This window comes from Hyla sarda, chromosome 1 (assembly GCF_029499605.1).
Source record: "Hyla sarda isolate aHylSar1 chromosome 1, aHylSar1.hap1, whole genome shotgun sequence".
NCBI classification, from domain to species: domain Eukaryota; kingdom Metazoa; phylum Chordata; class Amphibia; order Anura; family Hylidae; genus Hyla; species Hyla sarda.
Window position 1 is genome coordinate 288,233,663 of NC_079189.1, and position 20,387 is coordinate 288,254,049.

At 44.0% G+C, this 20,387-nt stretch overlaps 1 protein-coding gene across 3 annotated transcripts in view; it reads right to left on the reverse strand.

Annotated features, from left to right (window-relative positions):
* Positions 1-20,387, reverse strand: part of COMP (cartilage oligomeric matrix protein) — a 231,355-nt gene that overhangs the window by 134,956 nt on the left and 76,012 nt on the right. For 2 of the 3 annotated variants that reach the window (XM_056574829.1, XM_056574830.1), the window contains exon 3: positions 7,808-7,842. In XM_056574829.1, the coding sequence (XP_056430804.1) occupies positions 7,808-7,842 (35 nt within the window). Of the gene's footprint in view, positions 1-7,807; positions 7,915-20,387 lie in introns of those variants that run through there. The other variant, XM_056574826.1, reaches the window with a different exon arrangement.

The window sequence follows — 20,387 nt, forward strand, 5'->3', positions numbered from 1 at the left end:
CGCAGATCGCTGGACTGAATTGTCCGACATGGGGGGGCATAATGACCCCCCTGGGCGATATGCCGGGATGCCTGCTGAACGATTTCAGCAGGCATCCGGCTCCGGTCCCCAACCGGCTAGCGGTGGGGGCCGGAATTCCCACGGGCGTATGGATACGCCCTCGGTCCTTAAGGACTCGGGATTCAGGGCGTATCCATACGCCCTATGTCCTGAAGAGGTTAAAGAAAAATTCGACAGCCTCTTTGGATTTTATGCACTTCCCCCTCATCAACAGGTACAGCTGCTTCTGGGACAACTCCAGGGACCCGCCTTGGAAGAACTTCGCACCTGGCCAGCGGCTGATAAAGCTACAGTGGGACAGATTTTCGAAGGACTTTCTCAAGTGTTTGAATCTCATTCTCCCTCGGAGGTACGCCTCCGACTGTTTGAACGGCGCCAGAAGCCAGGTGAGACCCTCCAAGCATATGCAGTGGCTTTGCAGAGCGCATTAGAGGCAGTACAGAAGTTGGACGGCATCATGCCCGATCAGGGCAATCGAGTACTGATGGACCGTTTTATAGAAGGGGTGCTAAACAAATTGGACAAGGCCCAACTTAAGATGCTGGCTGTGCAAAATCCCGACATGGTTTTCCCAGCTTTTAAAAGACTCGCGGTTAAAGTAATAGAGTTGGGACCTCAGACAGAAGAGACTAGTGTCCCCGCTACTGAATCTCCGGGGCCCGCGCCCCAGCCGCCGGTCCCTTCTCAATCTGCCCCGCCAACAACTTCTTCTAGTCCTTGGACAGATGACTTACAAGACACTAAACAGGACATTGAACAGTTAGCCAAGGCCTTTAAAGAAATAGCTGTACGGCCAAATCCTTCAAGATCTGCAACACCACCACCTAAGAAGGCTACCTCTGGTATCCCTACTGTGAGACCACCTGGAAGTCAGAGACCCGTCTGTAGCTATTGTAACAAGAATGGACAGTGGAAGAGCCAATGCTGGGTCAAGGACAGCACCCCAGGAGTAGAGGTTGAAGGTCCAGAATCAACCAGCGACAAGAAGGGACTGTCTATGTATGTAGCTTCTTGTCCTTATGTAGAGGTGATGATTGAAGGTATCCGGTTACAAGCTCTGATAGATACGGGGTCTCAGGTATCCACTATTCCGCAGGGGTTTTCTATAAGTACTGGGGCCCAGAAAGGTTGTGTGACCCTCAGGAAGAGGAGTTCAGAGTAATTGCAGGGAACGGGAAACCAGTACCAGGGCATGGTTACTGGGAGCCCACGGTGCAGGTGGGAAAACATGTGTTAGGAAGACAGGGTATGATTGTCACAAATTTTAGAGATGAGGGAGCAGCTGATTTCATTTTAGGCATGAATATTATGAGGCACTGTTTTGATGATATTGTCTGTGCACTGCATGCATCTCTCCCTCACCTGTCAACCCCAGGCCGGCGAGCTGCCCAACACCACCTCAAAATCCTCCAAGCAGAACAGAAGTTCGTGAATCATCAAGGAGAAATTTGTCGAGTAAGGATTCAAGATATCCGAGCCGTTAGTCTACAGCCACAGACGGAGACAGTTATTTGGTGCCGTGCTCGACCCGGGGTGAAAAATCAAGATTACCAAGCGCTCTTGGAACCCTTTCTACTGGAAGATTATCCCTTGGTGCGAGCTGCTAGAAGCCTGGTAACCGTACGTAATGGGAAGGCTCCAGTGAGACTTATTAATCTCTCTAAAGTTGCGGTCCAACTACCCAAGTATACCCCAGTGGCTACTCTACACCATCTAGAAGTCCGAGATGTAGTCTCGAAGTCACAGGTGGTCCAACGTGGACCTGACCAGAATCCTGCGGAACCTTGGTGGAGCCAACTACAGATAGGAGGCGAAGATACCCCCAAGGAACAGGTGGAAGGAGTCATCCAGGTGGCTAAGAAACATCAAGAAGCTTTCAGCAAGTTCCACATAGACTTTGGCAGTACCACCATGATCAAACATAGGATTCTCACCGGAGACAATCCACCCATTAAAGAGAGACATCGCCCTGTGGCTCCTGGGATGTATCAGACCATAAAGAAAATGCTCGTGGAGATGAAAGAGGCCGATGTCATCCAGGAAAGCCAGAGTCCGTGGGCTGCACTTTGATCCTGGTGAAGAAAAAAGATGAAACTATCCGCTTTTGCGTGGATTACCGGAAATTGAACAACATAACTCATAAGGATGCCTATCCTCTCCCTCGCATCAAAGAATCCTTGACTGCGTTGGGGTCTGCCGCCACTGGATCTGACGAGCGGCTACTGGCAGGTGCCAATGGCAGAAGAGGATAGAGAGAAGACCGCATTTGTGACCCCTATGGGTCTCTTCGAGTTCAAAATTAGGCCCTTTGGACTGTGCAATGCACCAGCTACTTTCCAACACCTAATGGAGCGATGCTTGGGGCATCTTAACTTCCAGAGTGTTCTGCTGTATTTAGATGACGTCATCGTCTATTCTCGAACATATCAGGAACACCAGGATCACCTGAAAGAAGTTTTCTAAGTCCTTATCCGACATGGACTCAAGGTTAAACCTTCCAAATGTCACTTGCTAAAGCCACAAGTGTACTACCTAGGACATATCGTCAGTGCTCAAGGAGTCCAGCCTGATCCAGACAAAGTGAGTGCTGTGAAAGAATGGCCCACACCCAGGACAGTGCGAGACGTCCGAAGTTTCCTGGGGTTTGCTGGATATTACCGGCGCTTCATCCGCCATTTTGCTCAAATTTCTGGACCCTTGACCGAATTACTGAGAGGGACTGACCGAGATAATTATAATGGGAGGCTTCCTATACAGTGGGCCGAAGAACAAGAAGATGCCTTTCGAGCCCTGAAGTTCCTCCTCACGGAACCCCCCATATTGGCGTATCCTGACTACAGCCTGCCGTTTCGTTTATACACAGACGCTAGCTTTGAAGGTCTGGGGGCGGTCTTATCTCAAGTGCAAGATGGCAAGGAGAGGGTGATTGCCTATGCCAGCAAGCATCTTCGAGGTGCTGAGAAGAATGATGCTAACTATAGCTCCTTCAAGCTGGAGTTCCTGACCCTGGTTTGGGCTATTACTGAGAAGTTTAAGGACTATCTGGCTGCTATTCCCTTCACGGTCTACACTGATAACAACCCCTTGGTCCATTTGAACACTGCTAAGTTGGGAGCTCTTGAACAGCGTTGAGCCTCTCGGCTGGCCAACTATGATTTCAACATTAAGTACCGCAGCGGAAAAACCAATGTTAATGCGGATGTACTTTCTCGCATGGCCCCCGGGAGAAACACCTCCTACTGAAGATGTGTGGGAAGATGTAGAAATGCCTCCCTTCTACCAAAGGTTCGTGAGCTCTAACTGCCCAGGTGGGTGAGGGACCTGAATCTCCCCAAGTCTCTGAAGATCTGTCCACCTGGAAGACACTTTAGGATGAAAGCAGGGTTATCGGGGACCTCCTCGACTATTGCCTCCACAAGAAAGTACTCGGGTGCGCAAGGCCCATGGAGACTTTGAATTGAAGCAGCTTTGGCGGCAGAAGAATCGCCTATTCCTGCACAAGGGGTTGGTCTATCGAAATGGCCGAATCAAATTGTTGCCATGGACCCTGTGAAGCTGGCCACCACACGATCTGGCTATTGTCATGCTCTAACTATGGTGGATCATTATTCCAAGTGGGTGGTCGTGGTCCCTGTCAAGGATCTTACCGCCAAGACTGCTGCTCGACTCTTCTATCGACATTGGATCCAACCCCTGGGGTGTCCCGAATCGGTCCTCACGGATCGGGGAACCGCCTTTGAAGCCCAGTTGTTCCAGGAACTTTGCCGGTTGCATGATAGCAAGAAGCTCCGGACAACGGCCTACCATCCCCAAGGGAATGGGCTCTGCGAAAGGATCAATCAAGTGTTCATCCAGATGCTCAGAGCAGCCTCTGTCTCAAAGCGAAGAGTGGCCTCAGCTGTTGCCTGAACTCCTGGAAATTTACGAAAACACTGTTCACTGCTCTACGGGGTATACGCCCTTTTTTCTGATGATGGCCCGACATGGCCAAGTGCCAAAGGATCGAACCTTCGGGCTACAGGCACCTTTCAACAATTCTCCTCAGGTTTCCCAAGGTTGGGTGTCGGAAAATCAACGAAGAATTGAGGAAGCCAAGGACATCGTTGAGAAGAAAATGGGTGAAGTTCATGAACGCCAGCAGAAAGATTATAATCGACATGCTTCGGCTCAGCCCTTGCAGCTTGGAGATAAAGTGTGGATCAGAAAATTTCCTAGAATCCATAAATTGGACTCCCTGTGGGAAACGGAGCCATACACCATTACTGCGGTTCCTTATCCCGAAACGGACGTGTACGAGATACAAAAAAACGGGTTCGAGCCACAGGTGGTTCACCGGAATAGGATAAAAGTGTGCCTGAAAGAAGATATGCTTGGCCCATCTCCTCCTACTCTTTCTGATCCTCCTGCTACTTCTACTCCACCTCCACCAAGGCCAATGAGAGAATATGTACCGGGAGAAGGAATTTATCCCGCTATGGACGTTCCTTTGTTCCCATCTCAGCAGCCTACCATGTATTGGGGCATACCGTTCCCAGCTCCATCCAGCCAGCCGCCACTGGTTGCACCACTCAGTCAGTTGCCAGTAGCTATTGCTCCCTGTCAACCACCATTGATTGCTACACCCAACATTAGTCCTGCTCCAGTGACTGCTCCAGATATTGATGCCACTACTCCACCTGTCTAAAGAGAACCCATCAGTTCGACCGAAGATGTTGCTTCCGTTTCCAGCCCTCCAGCTGGTCCCTCGGAGACTGAAGTTCTTGAAGAATCCTTGAGTGAAGGAACTCCTGATTACTCGGAGGTGGTGTTGCGGCGGTCTCAAAGGACTACACCGGCTAGCCAGTATAACCTTATGTGTATTTACAGGTAACTTATTGTTGGCAAAGAAATAAAATGTGTGAGATAATAACAAAATTGTCTGGTCAGCTTGACGCTAAAGGTGTATAGAGCTGAACTAATGTCTAGATAGTCTCATGTATAGAGAGTTATATTAATGCTCAGTTTAGCCTCCAAGAATGTGTAGAGAGCTAATAAAAAGGTCTTAGGAGCTAGCAACTATATGTCAGATAGCTGCCTAATTGTCTAGTAAGCTTAGAATGTATAGTAAGCTTAATGAAAATGTCTTAGAAGCTAGAAACTAAAGTATAGATAGCTTTGTTAATGTCTAGATAGCATTCTTGTCTAGATAGCATGAATGTTTAGATAGATTTCTATTGTCTAGTTCAGATACTAGTAAGAGTATCAGAGAATGTGTTCAATGTTTACTTAGGATGTATAGCAAAATTATAGATCATCCTGTTCTAGTCCTAGTCCCTCTGTCTTAGGGGACAGACATCGAGGTTGACTTGTCTTAAGTAAGGGGGTTTGTGGTGTCCCGGTAACGTATACTGTCCGGTACCTGCGTGTGTGGGTCCCCTTACCCAGAGTCCCTAGGACGTTGGGGTCCCCATTGTCTAGTTTTCACCCCTGGTCACCTCTCATCCAGTTATTGCTCCCATAGCTTACTTAGGAAGCATGTAAATATTATATAAATGCCCTATAAATAGTTAACTACCTGTCTGTAGCGTAGCAGGACCTGCGGGTCACGTGGTTAAGTTAACTCTATGGTATTTCTGCTTTAGGACCTTTGGAGGTCCTTGTGACGTAGTCAATCCCATCACTCATTGTAACAGTGAATGACGGATGTTCGGACCAATCAGATTAGCCCCGCCCCCTGCCCATATAAGGGAGCGGCGGCCATCTTCTCGCTCTCTTGGGCTCTTGTTCCTGTTCAAGCAAGCAAGAAGCATCTGCGCTGCTGAGATCTGTGAGTCTAGGCCTGAACCCTTCCGGCAACGGCCAATAACTTCTAAATTCTGAGTGTATCAATCCCCACGCACCGGACCTTATCTATCCCCTAAATCCAGACGGATCTGCAATAATTGCCCTAAATTCAGAGACTTTAATTTATTTCAAGGTCCGCAACAATTGTCAGTCATTGAGCTATATAAAGACTGTATTCCTGAGACTGTCATTGTTCATTGGATGTATCGCAAGCACTTAAGTAAAGTTACCCAAGTTCAAGTTCAAGTACATTATGGACCTTCAGTCATTTCATTACATGCACCTGTCGTTTCTGGGAAGGGCGGCGATAGGCCGGAGGATTACCTCAGCATACTAGCCCTCAGCCTGGCGTCACAAACTATAGGGTTAACATTAACCCCTCATCTACCGAAACAATACCCCCACTACCAACACCCCCCAAGGGCTACCACAATAATAATAATTATTAGTATTAAATATTATATTATTAATCCCACACAGTTAATGTGATAGCAAAATTATCTAATGTCATAATTGCCATTTTCTACCCCCAAAATGAGACCAAGAGGAACTGCAGCTTATCTTGCATTAAAGAAAACTACATACAGGCCCATTGAAAGAAAACTAAGTACAGTAATGTGCAGTGTCCCGTCCTGCTCAAACATCCCCCTGTAAAAAGTAGGAGGCAGGGCTCCGTCTTGACATCATCGACTGCAGTCCCTGGGCTGGGGAGCGTGTCTTTACCATTATGTAGAGCAGCAAGAGTGGTCCTGCTGGATGCCTGCGAATAGGAACAGCATTCCTGCGGGAAAAATAGTGCAGGAATGCTGTTTCTATGTGTTCCTGCAGGACTAGAGGCCTGACTGTCCCACCAACAACCTGTATAACCTATCCACAGCATAGGTCCAATGACAAGAATGAGAGTCACTAGTACCCTGTCTAAAAGGAGTACTGGCCAATGCACTCTGATATGGAACTGATGGAGACAGTTGACAGTGCACATGTGTGATTCCCACTGTTCTAATGGGGGATTTAGGACCCTTATCTGACCCCTAACAATTTAGTTCTTATAGTTTCTGAAATAGTTCAAAGGGTTTCCCAGAAATTACTCGGGTTTCCTTTTAACAATTTATCATTCCACAGTGTACAAATGTATAAATTGTATAAATATACAGTTACAACAGTTTTCTGCCAGCTACTTCAGATTTATGAATCTGCATGAGACAATAATTTTCAGATCTGCTATCGCAACCAATCACAGCACAGTGTTCATTTCTCAGTTTGCTCAGGTAAAATGAAAGCTGAGCTGTGATTGGTTACTATGGGCAACAAGGAAAATCTTACTATAAGGCAACTTGATAAATCTGGGCCTATATATATTATAAATAACCAAATGGTAGACTAGATAATATGATATTTAGATCTTTCTGATCATTTTTAATTGAATGGCATCATGGGATGTTCTGCTTTAGGAATCCATTGTGTTCTGTCTTGCTGTCAGAAAAATCCCAACAAGTTCTCCAGACCTAGAGGTACTCTTTGTAGTAACTCTGCTATCTGGTTTACATAGTGGTTTTAGATTTAAAGCCATTTTTGTTAACCCAGAATGTCCTAACAATTCATTTTAAAAGGGAGTTAAATATTATATATATATATATATATATATATATATATATATATATATATATATATTGAAATTTGAGCCCATACTAAATGCACTACTCACTGAGACACAATACCAAGGGAATTTAGCTGTTTAATAATTTAATTGATGCTGTTAACAATTTTGCACATTTCTATTTGCAGGATCTTATGTACGCACATACATATACAATTTAAAGTAATTTCATAAACGTAGGCAAATATCATAACCATCAATGCAAACCAACAAGGTAGGGGAAAATGCAGTCAAGTTATATTAAAAAACAGTAAAGCTTTTACATACCTCTTCCAGATAGCAACTGGCAGGATCCATCCCAGCTATAAAAGACCAAGATAAATATTAATGGAAGCATACTGAGATGTCCGTGTGGCACTGTCTGCACTCACTCGCTGCACAAGTCTCATTGGATCTGTGTCTAAGGTTTTATTTATTTCCCTGCTGAAGTTTTTTTTCCCCTTGGCTGGAGGTCAGGATTGGCTACAGTGCTATAAAATACCAATTCCACATCTTGTCCAAAATTGTTTTTGTTCCACACATTAAACTAAAGCTAAAGAGAAAGGAATTTACTTGGGAGGGAAAAAAAAGTTTTCTAATTACATCCAGGCTGAAGAAATAGTGCTGAAGAAAAATAGAGAAAACTTTTTTTTTTATTAACATTTGCTAATGATTATTTTATTATTTCAATAACTGATTAAACAATAAGAGAAAAAAAAGAAAACTTAAAACTACAACCATTTCTGTGTGTTCTACACCAGCAAAGAGCTGGTGGGAAATTTCTTATGTAAAATGAACTCTCACCCCTTTGAAAACATAAAGTAGAAAATGAAATGTACATAACCACGTCCACTCATGCAAAACTTTTGTGAATAGTGTAAATCTATGATCATTCTCATGTAAAGCACATTGGTCCTTATTTACTAAGAGTGTTGTGTAGGTTTCTTTGTGGGTTTTAATTCCCTACAATTTATTTTCCACGGTATTTACTAAGGTTTCCCTACATTTTCCACTTTCCCTACATTTTGCTTTTTTTTTTACACATGTTCTGATCTGTCGGGTTTTCCTCAGCTGAAATCCACCACATTTTCTGTGGAAACCTTAGTTAATTTTTAACGTAAATTTGTTTTCCCTTAGTCCTAACAGCAGCACAAGTGGGGTGTTCTGCCCCTGTGAAGCTGGCAGGACGGTAGAATTTTTAATTCCGCCCAAGTAATTAAACATTTAATTAGTACCCCATATAAGGCTTCCTCCCTTAGGCCACATTGCTTTATAACAAGTAACAAACAAAAATATACGGGCAGGAAATTTGTGTGCTGCTGTTAGGACTAAGGGAAAACAAATTTACGTTAAAAATTAACGCTTTCCTTACGTCGTTTCCTACGGGTTTAGAGGCTTTAAGACCTTTGTTCTTCCCTGAAAAAGAAACAAGAAGGTGCTCCGATCTTCTAAATTCTTCAGTTCTGGAGATGTAGACTCTGAGAATTCTTGAGATGTCCAGAGTGTGGTCAGCAACTTCCTCGGGAGAGGCTGGATTAGGACTCAGAACTGGAAAGGATATGACCTGGTTGGTGTTGGAAAACGTCGGAACCTTAGGAACAAAGGTGGGTAAATATCTCAACAGGACTCTGTCCTGGAGAAACAATGTATAAGGCTCAAGGGCCGAAAGGGCCTGAAGCTCGCCAACCCTTTTGGCTGAGGTTATGGCCAATAAGAAGGTGACTTTAAGGGACAAATACCTAAAGTCAACTTCTTCTAGTGGTTCAAAGGGATGAGAGCATAACCCTTTAAGAACAGTAGGCAAATCCCATTTGGGAATGGGTCTGAGAACTGTAGGTTTAAGTCTTTCAGCTCCCTTAAGGAATCTTTTGATTAGAGATTCTTGTGATAAGGACCTGCCTAAAAAGGCAGAGAGTGCTGAGACTTGTACCTTTAGAGTGGATGGGCTAAGACCCTTGTCAAGGCCATCCTGAAGAAACCGTAGTATTGCAGAAAGAGGAGGATCTGAGGTTACTACCTCTTTCGTGGCACACCATTGAAGGAAAATCTTCTTTATCCTGGAATAGACCTTATTTGTAGACTCTGCTCTAGAGTGTGCAATGGTTCTCAAGACCTCCGCAGGAAGCCCACTACTTAGTAGGGTCCTGTCAATCTCCAGGCTGTCAGATTGAGTCTCCTCAGATCTAGGCAGGAGCCTGTGTTGTGAGACACAAGGTTCTGCATGTGGGGAAGCCTCCAATAACACCCCTGACTCATCCTCATGAGTTGGGTGAACCAGGACCTCTTGGGCCAGAATGGTATGATGGCAACCACTGAGGTCTGGTCTTGCCTGACTTTCATCAATACCTTCGGTATCATGGAAAGTGGAGGGAATATGTAGGCCAGCCTGAACCTCCATGGAATGGACAGAACGTCTATCGCCGTTGGGTTGTCCTCTTTGTAAAGAGAGCAGAATTTGTTCACCTTGGCGTTCAGACGAGTTGCCATGAGATCTATCTCTGGCATACCCCACCTTAAGGTTATCTTCTTGAAGATGTCTTCGTTCAGGGACCATTCTCCTTGGACAGGAAGCCCGCGACTTAGACGATCTGCCACTATATTGAGATCCCCCTTGATGTGGATTGCAGAAAGGTGGGTTAGATTGAGCTCTGCCCAAGAGAGGATCAATCCGGTCTCCTTGAGGAGCACTTGGGACTTCGTGCCACCCTGTCTGTTGATGTAAGCCACTACAGTGGTGTTGTCTGACCGGACTCTTACCGCCTTCCCTAAAACAAGAGGCGTGAAGTGGAGGAGAGCTAGACGAACTGCCCTCAGTTCTCTCATGTTGGAGGAGAGAAGTCTCTCCTGAGGGGTCCAGGTACCTTGTACCGGAATCTCGTCCAAGTGGGCTCCCCAGCCCAGAAGGGAGGCGTCCGTTGTCAAAGTGATCCAACGAGGTTGAATCAAGAACTTCCCATCTGTCAGATCCCTCCACCATCTGAGGGATGCTCGGACTTCGGGCGACAGGGTGCATTTTCTGTCCAACCCTCTGGGGTTGTGGTTCCAGACAGTCAAGACCTGATCTTGTAGAGGTCGTAGATGCCATAGGGCCCAGGGAACTGCCTCTGCAGATGCTGACATGTGACCCAACATCTTCATCAGAGTTCTGATGGATACCCTGCGAGGGACCATTAGAAACTCGGCGGCTCTTATGACCCGTTCTCTTCTTTCTGTAGTGAGGGACAAAGTCATCTGAGAAGAGTCGAGAACGAAGCCCAGAAACTTTCTGGAGGTGGCAGGGATTATTTCGGATTTTTAACAATTTATAATCCAGCCCAGACGCTGGAGAAAATCTAGAGCCAGATGAAGATGGGATTGTAGCACGTCTAGAGTAGCGGCCTTTAGAAGCCAGTCATCTAGGTAAGGTATAATCTCTAGACCTCTTAGTCTGAGGGCAGAGACTACCGGAGCCACCACCTTTGTGAAGGTGTGGGGAGCAGAAGTGATGCCGAAGGGCAAAACAGCAAACTGGAAATGCCTTACCACACCTCTTATGGAGACAGCAACCCTCAAGAATTTCCTGTGGGCAGGAAAAATAGGAACATGAAGGTAAGCATCCTTCAGGTCGATAGTAACCATAAGATCTAGAGGGGCCAGAATGCTGATGACAGAGCGAATGGTCTCCATCCTGAACCTTCTTTTCCTTATGTACCGGTTCAAAGATCTATGATCATACGCCAGTCGCCTGATGGTTTCGGCACCAGAAAAATCGGGGAGTATACCCCTGAACCCCTTTGATCGGGGGGAACGTCTTCCAAAGCCTGCTTTTCTATGTATTGGAGAACAGAGTTCTCTAGAATAGCTTGCTTTGGCTGAGGGAGTAGTTTTGTTAACACAAATTTTCTTGGAGGAAGGGACATAAACTCTATTTTGTAACCTGACTGGATAACATCCAGTACCCAGGGATCTTGGATTTCTTTCATCCAAGCTGGAAGAAATAAACTTAAAGACCTCCTACTGGAGGGGGATTGGTAGATGACTTCTCTACCTGACATAGAAGGGAAGGGAGAGGGGAAACGTTGGTGGGTTCTAGAGAAGAGTCACAGTTCGGCTTTTTGATCTTTACCACGGCCACGGCCCCCTCCACGCTTCTGGTTGGACTGGCGCTTTTGGGATCTGGAAGAGCCCTGGTACCTCCCTCCCCTGGCTCTGCCCTTACCCCGAAAGGATTGGACAGGTAAGGATTTTCCTTTTCTTTCCGCATATCCCTCCATGATGCGGTCTAATTCAGACCCAAAAAGCCAATTGGGCTCAAGAGGCATACCACAAAGATTAAATTTGGAGGTATTGTCTGAACCTCCGGGTGAGAACTGCTGGCTTGTCCGGATGTTTCCATTCAGTTTTCATTATTTTCCTGAGGGTATCATCCACCTTGAAAACCCAAGGTTCCCTAGCGGTGGATGTTGAGGCTTCCCCCTGATCAACATCCTGGTCCCCTGACCGGATGGATCTAAGTAATCTCTGAATTTTCTCTATTGGAAAAAGTGGTTGAGAGACTACTTCCTCTACAGATAGCTCCGACTGATCTCCCACTGACATGGCGGGGTCTTCTACAACCGAAGGAGGGCTAGATGAGGTTCTAGGCCTTTTGGGAGCTAACGAATTCTTTATTTCTGAGATAGAATTGCCCATAAACTCTTTCATCCATACAAACATGTCATGGACAGTGGGCTCTGCAGGGTTAGCAGGTGGACGACACCCAGGACACCTATTATACTCATAGGCATCCGGTAGCGGGGTGCCGCAATCAGCACATGTCAAATGACGCTTCTTAGAGGCGGATTTGCGACCTCCAGACAAATGGTCACTCAAGGAAGGAGTAGACATTGTCTAAGAGAAAAGAAATCAAAGGGTTAGAAAGAATTCTACCTAAACCTGTTGCAGCGCAACCTACAAAATAAATACCTATTAGGTAAATAGTTTTGCTCTAGCAAAAAACACCCAAGGTATAGCAGAGGTTTAACCAGTGCAAGTACTCCAGCTAGGGTAGCAGCAAGAGACACACTAATGGTCCAGCTGCTTTTTATAGGGGAATGGGCGCCTAGATTTAAGTTAAGCCCCGCCCCCTACAGGATGTGTACAATACCGAGCAAAACATCCAATTCATGGAGAAATGCAGATTATACAGGATGTGTCCCTTCCCACCCTTGGAAGGGGCACATACACAATAGGATTTGCAAAAAATCCTAGAAATTAAGGTAATCTGCGCTTTAGAAGCGCAGACGCTGGACAGGAAGTCGTCAGACGACGCACTTCCGGTCCACGGAGCTGCCGCTGCAGCGATGGAGCGACACAGACAGCGCCGCCAAATAAGGTAAGGGCAGACTTAGCCCAAACACAGAGGGATCAGCGGACCCCTAACAGTTAGGAGGGGTGCACAGCGCCGCTCATGCCAACTCTCGCAACTTCGGTCTGGGACCGAAGTCGCGGATCCACTGAGCTTGGGACAGAACGCTGTCCCGCAGTCAAAGAGGGGTAGCCATAAGGACGCAAGATAGAAAAAAATAAGTAAACATATATATATATATATATATAAAAACCTCTCCCCTAAGGAAGGAGGGGAGAGGGATCCATGCAGGCTCTGTTAAAAAAAAGTAGCAGAGCCTGCACCGTCCTGCTGTCCGCACAGGATAGAAAAAAAGCAATGTGGCCTAAGGGAGGAGGCCTTATATGGGGTACTAATTAAATGTTTAATTACTTGGGCGGAATTAAAAATTCCACCGTCCTGCCAGCTTCACAGGGGCAGAACACCCCACTTGTGCTGCTGGTTAGGACGTAAGGGAAATGTTGGTTTTTAGTGAAAATGTCGGGGGCGTGCCCCCTTTTCAGCAGCCATGTCCTCTTTTCCTAGTGGCCACACCCCTTTTCCGGGTTTTCTCAGTAACATGGAGAGCTAGTCATTTCTTTTTTTCTGGCAAATAACCCGACAAAACATGCCGGGTTTACAATAGTAAATTAGGACCATTGAATATATGATGGAAACTTTTATCACGCTAAAATTTTGGGACGAAAGGCAGCATTTTTGACGTGAAGAGTTTTGAATATGACGCCCACTGTTCTGGGAAAGCTGTCACACAAACTGCACCATGAAAGGCAAGCTAAAATGTTTTTTGGTGGGGGGTTTTTGGGCAAAAAAATCACTATGCAAAAAGCATAGTAAAGAATGCCTAACACTGATTAAAGGGGTACTCCGGTGAAAACCTTTTTTCTTTTAAATCAACTGGTGACAGAAAGTTAAACATATTTGTAAATTACTTCTATTAAAAAATCTTAATCCTTTCAGTACTTATTAGCTTCTGAATGCTACAGAGGAAATTCCTTTCTTTTTGGAACACTGATGACATCACGAGCACAGTGCTCTCTGCTGACATCTCTGTCCATTTTAGCAACCATGCATAGCAGATGTATGCTAAGGGCAGCATGGGGGCTCAGTGGTTAGCACTGCTGCCTTGCAGTGCTGGGGACTTGGGTTCAAATCCCACTAAAGACAACAATGAATAAAGTGTTGTTATTATTATGTCAGCAGAGAGAACTGTGCTCGTGATGTCATCAGAGAGCATTCCAAAAAGAAAAGAATTTCCTCTGTAATATTCAGCAGCTAATAAGTAGAGTAAATTTTTTTACAGAAGTAATTTACAAATCTGTTTAACTTTCTGCCACCAGTTGATTTAAAAGAAAAAAGGTTTTCACCGGAGTACCCCTTTAATGCTACTATCAACATGGTTGTTAATTATTATTATTAATAATAAACAATAATAATGATAATAATAATATATTATTATTATATCTCTATTGTCTTTTTGCTTCATTTTCTTTCATTACCTCTTTCCATGCACAGCTATCAACAATACCATTAAACAAATTATGTTTCTGAGCACTAATCATCCAACAAAACCATAAAATTACACTTCTGAATTTCTGTATGGTGGAAACTATAGAGAGGTTTACTTGAACACGTTTAAAATACATGTCTTCATCGGGCTATCACTAGCAAACAACCATTTATATAACGTTACCAATGCAAGAGACACACCTATATCCCAATACAAGTGGGAGACTGGCAGCAGCACAGTAAGACAGTACATCAGATATGTTACATTGAATGTATTAACATTAAAGCGCTGAGCTTACTTACTGTGTGATTTCACATGATGTATATATTCTGTTCATGATGCAGAATTTCACAGATTGAATGTATCAAATGAAATGCTGTTATACTATGGAATGTTGGTGTTTTATCTTGATGATGCCACGGGGATTAGCATATAGGTGTGTCTCATACATTGTTACTGTTGTTTAAATAGATGTTATATGTTTGTTATTAATGTCCTGATGAAAACATGTAAAACACTTTAAAATGTGTTGCTATGCATTATTTTTTTTAATTTTTTTATAGAAACCTCGCTATGAAATTCTGAAGTGTAATATTATGGTTCCATTGGATAAACATTCAGATATACCTACTGACATGGCATGATGACTGTGGGGCTCGATTTTGGGTTTGGTAGCAGTTTACAGATCTGGTTTACAACATATAGGCATTGTTTATATGGGGGGAATTGGGAGTCTACTGCAACAACATTTTTCTGCACAGAAATTCCATTGCAGCAGACTCCCACTGTTTTCAATGGGATTATGTCGCACCCTGCCAATGGCAGAATTTCCACAGCAGAAACATCTGCCATAGAAATTTGAATTCAGACTGTCAGCACCCGTCTGTGGAATGTCAGGCTGGAATTTTTCTGGCCAGAAATTCTGCCGTGTGAATGGTTCCTAAAGATTTACATAGAGTTGTTCCTCATTATATCTATACATATATATATGTTTATAAAAAAACAAAACAAAAGGATGAAGCAGCACTACTTGCAATACGTAAATATTTGGCGGGTGCCAGCGTCCCCAAATCTGATCAAGATTTCCGTAGATAAAGAAAAACAGCTGCGCAGCACTCCAAAATTGGTGAAAGGGTGAAAAATCTTTGATTTAATCAATCCATGTTCCAGCAGCAACATTTCAATTAATCAATAGATGATAATTACTGGCACCTAATTAGGTAATGCCCCACAGTATTACCTATTGTTTTATAATTTAGCACATATGGCTATGTTCACACTTTGAAATTTCCATGCAGATTCTGCTACGCTGTGTACATGGTGGAATTTCTGTGCCAGATGATTGCACGGAATGCATTGCCATCTATGAAACGACACATTCCTGTGCGGTCCTAACACCGGCATAATACGCCCACAGTCTCTGGAATGTCTGCACAGAGATTTTCTGTGTGGACATTCCGAAGAGTGAACATAGCTTAATTGCACATGTTTTTAAAGCCGAATTGCATAACCTTACATTTATCCACATTACATTTCATTTGCCATGGGGGAAGCTTCCAGATCCCTCTGTAATATTATGTTATCCCTCTCCGTGGTAATCACCTTACCCAGTTTAGTGTCATCTGCAAACATTGAAATTCTACTCTGTAATCAGGGCTGCCATCAGAAATTTTGGGGCCCCTTACACAGTTTTAGGCCTGGGCTCCCTCCCCCCAAAGACCTACTCTCAGTGCCCCCAATAATGCTCCCCTTGGTGTCCTAGGGAGTAGGTTAGTGTGTTGGGGGACAGGGTAGGGGGATTGGGTGGTGATGGGTAGTTGATTTTCCTTCCACTATTTGTTAATGCCCCCACATTAGGTAGGTCGTAGGTTATGCCCCTGGTAGGTGGTAGGTAATGCCCCCAGTACATAGTGCCCCTTGTAGATAGATAGTAGGTAATGCAGTAGATAGTGCCCCTAGTAGGTAGGTTGCAGGTAATGCCTCCAGTAGGTAGTGTCCCCCCAGCTGAGTAGTGCCCCCAGTAGAAAGTGGCCCCAGTAGGTAGTGGTCCCTGGTAGGTTGTGCCCTCAAGTAGGTAATGCCCCAGTATATAGTGACCCCAGTAGATAGTTCCCCCATTTAGTCATGCCCCCAGGTAGGTAGTGTCCTCCAGGTGGGTAATGCCCCCAGTTGAGTAATAATGCCCACAGTTACTGTAGGTAATAATGTCCCCAGTTAGGTAATAATGCCCCCAGTTAGGTAATAATGCCCCCACATAGGCAATGCCCTCAGTTAGGTAACAATGCCCCCAATTAGGTAACAATGCCCCCACATAGGCAATGTTCTCAGTTAGTGAATAATGCCCCCCAGTTAGGTAACAATGCCCCCACATAGGTAATGCCCCCAGTTAGATAAAAATGCCTCCAGTTAGGTAATAATGCCCCCAAATAGGAAATGCTCCAGATAGGTAAAAATGCCCCCACATAGGCTATGCCCCCAGTTAAGTAATAATGCCCCCAGTTAGGAAATAATGCTTCCACACAGGTAATGCCCCAGTTAGGTAATAACACCCCCACATAGGTAATGCGCCCAGTTAGGTAACCATCCCCCCACATAGGTAATGCACTCAGTTAGGTAGCCATACCCCCACATAGGTAATGCCCCCAGCTAGGTAACCATACTCCCACATAGGCAATGCCCCCTGTTAGGTAGCCATACCCTCACATAGGTAATGCCCCCAGTTAGGTAGCTATACCCCCACATAAGTAATGCCCTAAGTTAGGTTGTAGTGTCCCTACATAGGTACTATCCCCAGTTAGGTAAGTTTTTCTTATAAATTATAAAAATCCACTCACCTTTCCGCCAATCCTGCGCTTAGGCCGGGCTGTCAGCAGCCTCCGGAGCGGCACGGGACTTCTCCGGTAGGCTACGTGATGAAATGATGTCATCACGCGGCCTGCAGTGCAATGTACGCTTCTGTATGTACATTGCATGCGCTATTTGCGTAATGTACGTACAGGAGCCGGTAAATGCTTTTGTACGTCCAGCAGCAGGAGACCGCTGTTTACACAGCGGTCTTCTGCTTCTGTTCTTCTGCTGCCACATGGGGGTGCAGTGGGGCCCGGGTCCTCTGAGAGCCCGGGCCCCTTACTGGTGTACTGGCTGTACCTCCCTGATGGCGGCCCTGTCATTAATAAACATATTGAAAGGAAGTGGACCCTGTTCTGACCCCTGTGTTACCACACTTGTAACTGTCACCCAACCAGAGTAAGTTCTATTGATCCCCATGCTCTGCTTCCTATCACTGAGCAGTTGCTAACCCACTTACATATATCCTCCCCTAGTCCCAGCATCCTCATTTTATGTACTAACCTTTTGTGTGGCACAGTATCAAATGCCTTAGAAATGTCCAGATATACAACATCCACAGTTTCACCCCGATCCAATCTATAACTGACCTCCTCATAGAAGCTGAACAGATTAGTCTGAAAGGACCCACATAAACCCAAATTGGCGCTCTGTTAGGAGGTTATTTTTATTACATACTCCAGAATAAAAAACCCTCTAAAATCTTTCCCATAACAGATATTAAACCCTTCCCATCTCACGACATACATGTACGTCATGGGCCAGGTGAGCGCATATTACATGGACCCAAAGGTCGGGTCTGTGTCTTAACCAGCAGATGCCCATTGCTTTCAGCAACTAATATCTGCTGGTAGTGACAGATATCGGAGATCGTTCTAATGTTCGTAATTTAATAGGTGAAATACTGTTATCTATACAGATAGCAGCATTTAATGTTTTAAATGCAACAAGTGGAGGGGACTGAGCTATTACATATAAATAAATAAAGTATCCCTCGATTGCTAAAAGGAGGTGTATCAGTACTAAACTTAAAGAAAAAACAAACACATCACTAATAAACAGCACACCAGAAAAATATTTTGTTGACATCATCTGACAAAAAAATCACAAACATTTATTTATTTATCTTACATATAGGGTGGGTACTCGCTAGAGGGCGTGCTCTTTTGTCCCCCTCTAGTATTAGGGTTACTCAATTATTATAATTTTTTTTATTGCTTTTAAATGTTAGTCCATGTATATTTATTGATGTGCAGTCATGTTCAATAAAAAAATTTGTGAGATGATGTCATCAATATTTTTTCGGGTGTGCTGTTTATTAGTGAGGTGTTTGCTTTTTCTTTTGGCATTTAATGTATTAACATTAAATGCTGCTATTCCCTGATGTCTAGTTGCATTGTAATCGTTTCATGACGATTGGTTGCTAGGAAAGCCTAGGCTTGCCTCTGCTCCTCGGGCTTCTCTGGCTTGGTGATTGCTGAAGCCTGCCTTAGGCCCTTAGCAATTAAGAACAGATAGCATAGAAAAATTTAATGCAATAGCATTACATTGATCTATGTAAGCCATCTAATGGTGGCTTACAATATAATAGGCCCATAGAATGGCCAAGATATGTGTTAAAAAAGTTTTTAAAATTATAAACTCCCCCCCCCCCCACCAATAAAAATTTTAATCACCCACTTTTCCCATTTTTCACACTGTAAAAGAAAAAAAACACATTTTGGTATCGTGTGTAATCGTCCAAATTATTACATTTCTGATCCCGCACGGTCCACTGTCTGAACGCAAAAAAAAGTTCCACATAACAAAATTGTTGATTTTTGGTCACATCACATCCCAGAATAAAACTTGATCAAAAAGCCAGAACTACACAAAAGTGGTACAGTTGATAACTAAAGCTCATGGCGCAAAAAAATAAACTCTAACAAAGCTCTGTAGGTGGAAAAATAAAAACGTTATAGAGGTCAGAGCATGAACAGGTTTTTTTTTTTTCAAGTTTAGGATCATTGGAATCGTACTGACCCATACAATAAAGTTTGCATGTCAGTTTTACCCCGGCTTTGATTGGCCCACAAAATTGTGTAATTCCATATTTTTTTCCAAATACATACATATAATTTTTTTCTGACTTCATATTATATTATATGACAACATTAAGTATACCAATGACAAGTACAATTGGTCCTGCAGAAAATAAGCCCTAATACAACTTTCTCAGTGGAAAAATTAAAAAGTTATGTGTCTTAGGCTATGTTCACACGGCAGAATTTCTGCACGGAATTCTGCATGCAATTCTGCCTACAAAGCCAATTAACGTCAATGGAATTCCTGCAGCTGAAATTCTGCAGCAGAATGGGACAGCGGAAACCTATTGAAGTGTATTGGCTATAAATTCATGCAGAATTCCATTCAGAAATTCTTCTGTGTGAGCATAGCCTTAGGCCGCATTCACACGGCAGAATTTCTGCACTGAATTCTGCACGAAAATTATGCATAGATTTATGGCCAGTACACTTTAGTGGGATTCTGCTGTCCCATTCACACAACAGAATTTCTGCCGCAGAATTTATGATGCAGGAATTCCATGAAAGTGAATGGGCAAATGCAAAATTTTCATGCAGAATTCAGCGCAGAATTCAGTGCAGAAATTCTGCCGTGTGAATCCGGTCTTAGAAGGTGAGGAGGAAAAAAATGTGAGCCAGAAATCTAAATTTGCTGGGTCATGAAGGGGTTAAAGGGGTACTCCGGTGAAAAACTTTTTTTTTTTTTAAATCAACTGGTGCCAGAAAGTTAAACAGATTTGTAAATTACTTGTATTAAAAAATCTTAATCCTTCCTGTACTTATTAGCTGCTGAATACTATAGTGGAAATTATTTTCCGTTTGAAACACAGAGCTCTCTGCTGACATCATGAGCACAGTGCTCTCTGCTGACATCTCTGTCCATATTAGAAAGTGTCCAGAGTAAAAGGAAATCCCCATAGCAAACATATGCTGTTGTGGACAGTTCCTAAAATGGACAGAGATGTCAGCAGAGAGCACTGTGCTTATGATGTCAGCAGACAGCTCTGTGTTTCAAAAAGAAAAGAATTTCCGCTGTAGTATTCAGCAGCTAATAAGTACAGGAAGGATTAAGATTTTTTAATAGAA